We start from the raw sequence: 8,666 nt of genomic DNA, 5'->3' as shown, positions 1-8,666 counted from the left end.
CCGTATACGGTTTTGCTTGACAAATACTTGACGTGCAGCTCCTCGAGATTGTGGAATTGTTGTTAATCAAAAGCATACTCCAATGATCAGGAGTCAGGATTGCCAACAGATTCATTCATTGTGGATCACTTTGTACATTTAATAAGTGACTAAAATGTACGAAACTTGAAACTCTTAATTTTTACTTTGTATTAGTTGACAAAAATTGTAATGCTTAAGACTTTTTTATTAAATTATTGTTAATGTTTCTTGTATTACTAGTCGTGAAAATGAATTGAGTAAGTTTAATAAAGATAGTATTCTATAGATTAAATTATTTTATTATGAAATAATATACAAGCAGTACAAAATAATAATATCAGTAAATAACCAATAATAATGTGTAAAATTTAAAAATGTGATTATACAAAAAATTAAAAAATAACTTGAAGAAAATTTATTTAGTGTTTGTATATAAAATATATGCAAAATATCTACAGAACCTAAACCTTACAAATATACGAACTGTACAAGTACTCGGAATGTGGATTCACAATTCAAAATAACTGACAATAAATAAGAGAGATATACAACAAAATATAATCCATAAAACAAAAATCCTTAACTTCTAAATGATTAGAATAAACACTCTTAATAAAAAGATCTAAATAATGTACATCAGACCTTTTTGTAAACAAATGTTTTGTGTAAATTCAAATCAGTCAAAAAAAAAACAATTAACTCTTATAAGCAAAATAATATTTGAGAAGATTAAACCTAGTGTTGAAAAAACTACAATTGTCTTTGGTAATTTCAGAGAAATTTTCCTTTTAAGTATATATAATATACAATTAACAAACTATCTTTGTACTTAACTTCTTTCTCAATAAATGTCCGCAAAATATCTATTTCCCTATCACATTTTTTTATTAAATTTCGATAATCTTATGAATAAAGCTATTTAACAAAAACATTTAGTTTCTAAACTGTCATGTTACATAAATTATATTCTCATGTTACAGCCAATTACGAATCTGATCAACAGGTCAAAATAATAAAAAATTAGAGATCTCTTCCAATAAAAGATAGGATAACAGACGACACTCGTTAAATACCTAAAAACAACTTATCGGTAAAATAACCCTAAGCATATTTATATTATTGCAATAATTATGTATTTTTATACGTTGACTAATGATACGGTATTTCAGAGAACAATTATGAGGACAATGTTACTACTGTGGGTCTCTCCATATTATTATCTCCATTCATAATCACTTTCGTGTTGTTGTTGTTGTTGTTATTGTTAGCAATAAGTGGAGAATTGGGACTCGGTGATGTCGTGGAGGGTGAACTGGGACTCGCTTGAGGAATCATGTCGAAATAATTATTAGTGATTTGTGATGACTGCGATGTGTAAGGAGACATCCTCTGATGAGATTGATTGTTGTAAACGTAATTCGAGGTTGTGTTGTGCGGCACGTGGTTCAATGTTACTATAGACCTCAGATCATTATAATTCTCTGCAGACAAACAAATTATAAGATTTATTCAAATTAAAGTTTAAAAATAACCAACCTAAGGAAGAATGTTCTAATTTAACAGATGGTAAGTTTTGTTCCAACTTAATATTATTTATTGTAGACTCTAGGGCGTTGGATATGGCATGCCGGGTGTTGCTATCCTTGCTCCCTTTGGGTTTCCGTTTCCTTGTCTAAAATAATTCAATTAAAATTGGCCCAAAATTGTGATTTGTGGCAGCAGTACCTGGATACTATCCTTCTTCATTGCCAACGGTCGATTTACTCCATGGAGTTTGAAGTAAAGTCCGCAAGCATTGCAGACGGGCTCACCAACAGTGTTTCTTCGCCAAAGAGACGTCGTACTTGTGTGGCAGTTAGTGCAAGTTAAACCGACTCGACGAGAAGCAGACTAACAACACAATCGAAAAAAATGAAATTAAAATAAAAACACATTGCGTCCCAAGTTTTAGAGCCGGATCAAAAATAAATATTTCTTATTGATTAAAAAAAATTTTGTTAGTGTAAACGATAGAAGATTAAATCCTCTTTAATTTGATGTTTTGATATTGTGCAAAATTTTTAGCGTATGGAAGTGAGATCTTAAAAATTAAATTTGAAGAAAAAAAATCTCAATTAACTGGAATATTTTCTACATGATAAAATTCTTTGCTTTTTTTCTGTGGTATTTGTGAAAATAGAAGTGATATAGTTGATAGGTTTTGAATAATTAACATTTTAATATTGAAAATTTGAAACTTGGAATAATTTATGGGGAGTTTGCGGTAATTGGTGATCTTGACAAAACAAAAAAATCCGCAATGACATTTATGACATACCAGGGCTCTATTGTGAAGCCTCCCCTCTATTGTCAATGCAATAGCAGCACATAATCTCAAGCTTGTCCATAAATTTAACAGAATTCCCAATTTTCACTATTAAAATTTTAATTATTCAAATTCCATCAACTTTTACATTATTCAATTTTCACAGTTACTATCAGAAAAAATCAAGGAATTTTATCATGTAGAAAAGAATCCAATTAATTAAAAAAAATCCAAATTTGGTTTTCAGGGTCTATACAGGTGAGCCAGAACTCGCGCCCCAGAAAAAAATGCCATATACGGTAGGATGGAACATGGAAAAAATGTTAAAAAAAAATTTATATATAAAAATTTCAAAGCTATAAGAGTTTAAGTTTTGCATTTTGACTCTATTTCTGTTGAAAAAAATATTTTCCAATTTTTTTTGCTACAGACTCTTAGAAGAGGAAAGAAGGAAGCTGTATCCTAAATTGTAACTCAGTTTAACGTTATTTGTGTCTTGTATTGTCAAAATTTTTGTACCTTTATTAAATAATTGTATAAAAACAAATACAAGATCATCAGTATCATTAAATAGACATTATAAAATGTCAAATGTCAAAAAATAAATGTCAAATTTTTTTGACAGATAGAATTTTTTAAACATTTTTGCCATGTTCCTGGTATCTTATCTTACTTGAAATTTTTCTCTGGGTCGCGAGTTCTGGCGCACCTTGTATAATCCTCTATCGTTTCCACTAATTAGAAATATTTATTTTTGCTTCGACCCTAAAACTTAGACACCCTGTACAGCATCATGATTAAATGTTATGTTAAAGCAAAAACCAAAAGTATTTTGTCAAAAATTTATTCTTTGATAAAATGTATTTCGACTAAATAATTATTAATTAAATGACTGAAAAACTGCAAAACATCAAACATAACACAAATGATATTATCGACACTCATAACATTTTAATCATTAGCTAAGAAAAATGTGCTTATAGATGCGTTTTTAAAATGATTTTAAAAGATTTGTTAGTTAAATTTTTGAAAAAGAAAAATGTTAGTGTACAAGTAGGGAAGAACAAGACAAAACCTTTGTGTTAATACGGGGTATGATGGGGCCACTGCACACATTTTTTTATTTAATAGATATTAAAGTAGTGTGGCAAAATATTTTTTCCATCGAAATAGACTAATCTTTACTTAAGACGAAATTTTACAAATTCTAATAACTATCTGGTAAAAAATAAAGTTAGATGAATGTTCAACGTCAAGTTATACACAAAAAGTTTGTATATGATATTAAAAAAACCTGTCAATACAGCCCTCTAAACCGTTTTTTGATAAAAATTTAGTCTATTTTGGAAGCAGTTTTGTGGTATTGTAAGAAGTAAAGAAAGAGAGAGAGTGCTTTTGGTCAAAGAGGTGAACCTACCAAACGACGACTGGATTTTTCTTCGGTGGTGTGCAAAGCCGGGGCCCTATTGGCCCCATTATACCCATGGTAGTAGTTCTTGTAGTAATCAGGAACACCCCCGTGGCCTGGCTCTGCCGCCACTGCAACGCAAATAAACAGGGAGGTTAGGCTTATCTTGGTAGATATGATAAAAAAGGAACCGACTGTAGCAGCTTTGCCTCGCACATCGGGGGTGTTTTACGCTTACAATTAATTCGCATCAGAAGACCGAACAACGGTAGCAAGACGAAAAAATTTCCTGCCGTGAGCCAATAAAAATTTCCGAAACTATCGCTAAACCTAAGGTTAAATGAGTCATGCAATTATTGCCCAAATGACATGCAGAAATGTTGTTCGGTCGACCGGCGAATTAGGACATGATGATAGACATATAAGTGTAAAAGTACCAATCTACGAGGCTGCTTGACAAGGGGCCGGTTCATGCCGTTCATCTTGTGGTAAAGGCCACAAGCATTGCACAGGTAATGCCCAGTACCATCTCTTCTCCATAAAGGGGTATCAATGGCACCACAGTTCACGCATTCTCGTCCCTCCGTAAAATACTCGGCACGGGGGTCTACTAGTTGAAAAAATCAAAATCAATCAACATTTTCCTAATGAAAGAGAATCCTCGGATGTCAGTGGCGGATGTACCCATCACAAAAAAAAACAGTCGCAAAAATAAACCTCTCTGTTACTAATACATAAACATCACAAAATAAAATGAAAAGTAAGTGAGGAATTAAGCAATATATTGCACAAATATAGTGATTTAGCTGTTATTTTTAGTCCAGGGGACAACACAAAAAGTGCCTTAAAAACATCGATTTTCAAATATTTTTCTCATAGGAATCATAGGATTTTTGTAATTAGTAATCCAAAACAAAACAAAATAAAGTAACTGCCATTAGATTTTACTGGGCTAGAAAATCTAGCAAAATGACGATATTAAAGTTATTTTTTTTTCTTGTTAAGTATTATTAATTTATTATGCAGGCTGGATTTTAAAAAACGCCCCAAGCCATAATTCCATTATTTTTAATTAGATGACAATACTTTTTGGAACAATGTTGCCCAGTTTTAAAAAAGAAAGTGGTATTAGTCGAGTGTCCCAAAAAATACCCACAATACACGGGTCAACTTTGATCAAAAAAGTGTTGTCATACTTTTAATAATAATAATAAAGTTATAGCTTGGGATATTTTATATAATGCAGCCTTTAAGTACAACCTTGTTTAGATTTGCAGTAAATTATGCTCGACTAAGTAAACTTTCCAGTTAAATGAACGACAAAAAAATTACACACACTATTCAATATAGTGAACAACTTGTGTCTTTTCTTGTTGCTTATTTTATTTACTATATGAACGAGTATCTACCTATATGGTAAATTTAAAAGATATTAATGATTAATTAAAATTGTTTATTCACAATCATAAAGTAATAATTAAATTACCTTGTATGTGAAAAGTTGAAAAGTATAACATTTCAACTTCATTTAACAACTGATATGAAATATACATTTAGGATGAAATGGCCACTTCCCAACCCGAAAACTGATAAGAAAGTGACCACTTTTTTTAAATGTGATAATTTTTTTATTACATTTCTGTTTTTTAAGGAGGATAAGTGTAAATAAAATAGTATATACACCTTGGTGGTCGGTGCTTTATCGTATCTCGGCTCATTAAAACTGCAACACTTTGCGCATTCGTCATGGTAATGAAGCACGTCCCACTTCGGTATGTAATCTACTATTTAATGGAGTACTAATACATATTTTGGTTTTTTTTGTAATTATTTGTAAAAATATTGAAGATTAGAATAAGGATAAATATGAAAATGAAGGAAACGAAGGAGAAAGTACATCAGACGAAGAAAATAACATAAGTTCAAATATGATAGCACCAAAAAATGTAACAGCAGCCGAAGCTGTTTTAGCGTTCGGCAAAATTTTAATTTGAAGTGAAAAAATGTGCATGACCTACTAATTCTCAGAAAAACTAGAAATTTAACTTTAAGAAATTCTCTAAAAGAAAACGTTAAACAACCTAAACTGACTAATAAATATTTTGCTGTTACCAATTAGTTTATTGTTTTCGTGTTGTTTTTTATCAATTAAGCAATAAACAGTTTAACAAAAACTAAATTCGATTGGGTGAATTTTCTCGATTTTATAAACACCTCTGGTTTTTAATTAGTTCACATAATCGAGCTTATGATGTATATTTTTCCATTGATTGTTTTTATATTTTGTTAATTATAAATTCAAAATTAAAATCTTACGGTAAATTAGTATTATTAAAAAAAATATTATCCAAAAATGTTTTAATAGAAACATGCTATACAAAAGTACTACATATTCCAAAATTAAAAATCTAATACATAATTAGTATTTAAGCAGTATAATAGCTAATTTTAGTATGTATAGGCATTTAACACATTAACATTTAACATACAGCTTAAGGCGGCCCTTGAAACGATCAACAATCTCAATATTAATTTGGATTTGTCAATTTTCAAATTGAGATTAAATTAAAATAAGCAAAAGAAATTGTTATTAAAGACTTCTTCTTTAGGTCAAAACAGCACTTATTTTAATCGATACAACAATACATGCCATTATTTTTATTACAATATGTATGATACCAAGTGTTATATGCTATTTACTGTTCGACAAAAATGTTTAGTACTTTATAAAGTACTGTAAAAATGTATGTATAATCGTCATTTTTCAGAAATATCTGTTTTAATGTACTCAATTTTTTATGGTATTCTGCTATGAAAAATTTTTGATAAAAAAACTATGATCTATAAATAACAACCATCAAGATTTTTTAATTAATTGTTAAAATTACGTTCCGAGCTCACAACAAAAACCTTCCAAACTTAATCGAAAACGTTGTTTCATGCAGTTGATCTTAGGAGGGCGAGGTTTCCTTTTAAAATGAAAGAATATTGAATAAGAAAATTATAACAATACCATTACTGTTTAATGTTCTTCCATTTTAATCAATCCGTCTGTCACCCTTAAACTTTTTGTTCATTCTGTATGTCGTATTTTGTAGCTTAAAGTAACGACCAAAAGTATACACAAATAGAAAAATTGCGTTTTTGAAATAATCTTTGCAGTTAGTCCTTTTTACCTAAAGAGTCCCAAGTTTGGTCCTTGGTCCCTACAAGTGTAAATCCGCCACTGTCAAAATTCCAACGAATTGAGTCACATTATTGAAATTCCCCGATTTTTAACGCTCGCTATTGACTTTTCCAAATGGGTACACAGACGAGGGTATTGTATGAAGCGGAAACAGGTAAGACTAAGTACTTAGAGACAACTAACATACCGGAAATGTCGGAGTAAGTCGATGCGCCACCACTTAACCAAATACACATACTTTATCGCCAGACTTACTTCAGACGCGTGCCAAGATATTAAACAACATCCTTTTATCTTAATTGCAGGTTAATTTATGAATGACAGAAACAGTTCATTTCCGAATCGAGCAAAATTATCCCAACTTCCATCATTAATAACGTCATCTGGAACTTTCCTAATACATAAATTCCAAGAATCGAAACATCATTTAAAATCATTAATTTTTAAATATGTAACGTTTGTAATAACCTTGAACAAAAAGTGTTCTATATTAAGTTAAAAATGATGACTCCTTTTTTTAGTCGCTTATTATGTCGCGTTTGCAGATTTTCCTAGAACACTCTAATTCGTCTAACGTCTTATTCCAAACTCGCATGAAATAATAAACCCCGAATTACATTGTTTTAAAAATATCGAATTTCGTTCAAGTCGTAAACTACTCGTAAATCGGTCGACTAAATATTTCCCAGGAGTTTATTGTATGAGTTCGATATAAACACGGCGCGGCGGTAGCACTTTATAAGCTTACTAGGTCACAATTTTGTTTCAAGATGCAAAAACTAAAATAACAACAAAAGGTTCATTTAATAATCACACGCTGTTGTGCTGCGTCATGGTTACGCTTCTAGGAAGAAAAAGGAATGCATGCAGAAGACGCAACATCTATGGGAATATTCATTCAGATATTCAATATGACGAGCGGTGGGCATTCCGCGACGTAATCGTTAAATCACAAGATAAAAATCGGTGGTATTTTTAGTTAGCCATTTGCGATAATGCTACGGAATGCTTTGCATAATGAATCAAATACAAACAATGTTCTATCATCAAATTAGAAGCAACTGAAATTAAAATTTTTCAACTGAATTCTTTAATTAACAAAACTAAGACTTATTTTTTTTCTTTCTCTAAAAAACTATTAACCAATTTCCAAAAATGGCATAAAAAAATTCATTTTCTAATAAAATTAGGTACCATCAAAATATCAAATATTTAAGAAATTAAAAAATCTATTTTTGTAAGTCATGGTATTGTAAAGCAAATTATATTTAGATTACCATTTTTTTTTTATTTCAAAGCAAGAAACTGTTTCATATTTTTGATAAAAGCTGTTTTAAATAAAAATACTTTCCGGTTACAACGGAAGTGAGTATCAACTTTCTTATTTGAAGTCGAAAAGCATGTTTTTTATTGTATTTTTGGATTACTCAAGTGGTTTTAAGAAAGTTTTTATTAGCCTTCCCTGTACCTAAGTTCAACCGTTTACAAAATATTAAGTAGTTTTTTGAAATTTTTTGAATTTGCACTTTCTTCTAAAATCGATCTCTACCATTTTTCATTATTTTGAAATCGCATTTGAGCATATGAAAGAGAAAGGTTAGATCTTTCTTTTGGCGAATATATAATTGTAATCCAACCAAAAACGCAATAACATAGCTTTCTATACTTCCGATGTAACGGGAGAGTTTAGATGGAACAGCCTGTATAAAGTCCATTTTTTTTTATTTCACTACTCAAAACAATTA

General features: G+C 30.3%; 1 protein-coding gene across 2 annotated transcripts in view; it reads right to left on the bottom strand.

Moving 5' to 3' along the window:
* Positions 1-421: 421 nt before the first annotated feature.
* The window catches only part of LOC123012669 (transcription factor GATA-4-like), a 38,871-nt gene continuing 30,626 nt past the window's right edge, over positions 422-8,666 (bottom strand). The window contains exons 6-9 of one of the 2 annotated variants that reach the window (XM_044410736.1): positions 4,172-4,344; positions 1,747-1,911; positions 1,558-1,693; positions 422-1,502 (exon numbers count right to left, since the gene is read on the bottom strand). In XM_044410736.1, coding sequence (XP_044266671.1) covers positions 1,198-1,502; positions 1,558-1,693; positions 1,747-1,911; positions 4,172-4,344 — 779 coding nt within the window. In that variant the 3' untranslated portion in view covers positions 422-1,197. Of the gene's footprint in view, positions 1,503-1,557; positions 1,694-1,746; positions 1,912-3,743; positions 3,866-4,171; positions 4,345-8,666 lie in introns of both variants that reach the window. The other variant, XM_044410737.1, reaches the window with a different exon arrangement.

Source organism: Tribolium madens, unplaced genomic scaffold, assembly GCF_015345945.1.
Source record: "Tribolium madens isolate multiple individuals breed KSU strain unplaced genomic scaffold, Tmad_KSU_1.1 Scaffold_96;HRSCAF=242;Tcas5.2_LG5, whole genome shotgun sequence".
In the NCBI taxonomy this organism is placed as follows: Eukaryota; Metazoa; Arthropoda; class Insecta; order Coleoptera; family Tenebrionidae; genus Tribolium; species Tribolium madens.
The sequence above is the reverse complement of the archived record's forward strand: the minus strand, read 5'-3'. Positions and strand labels throughout refer to the sequence as shown.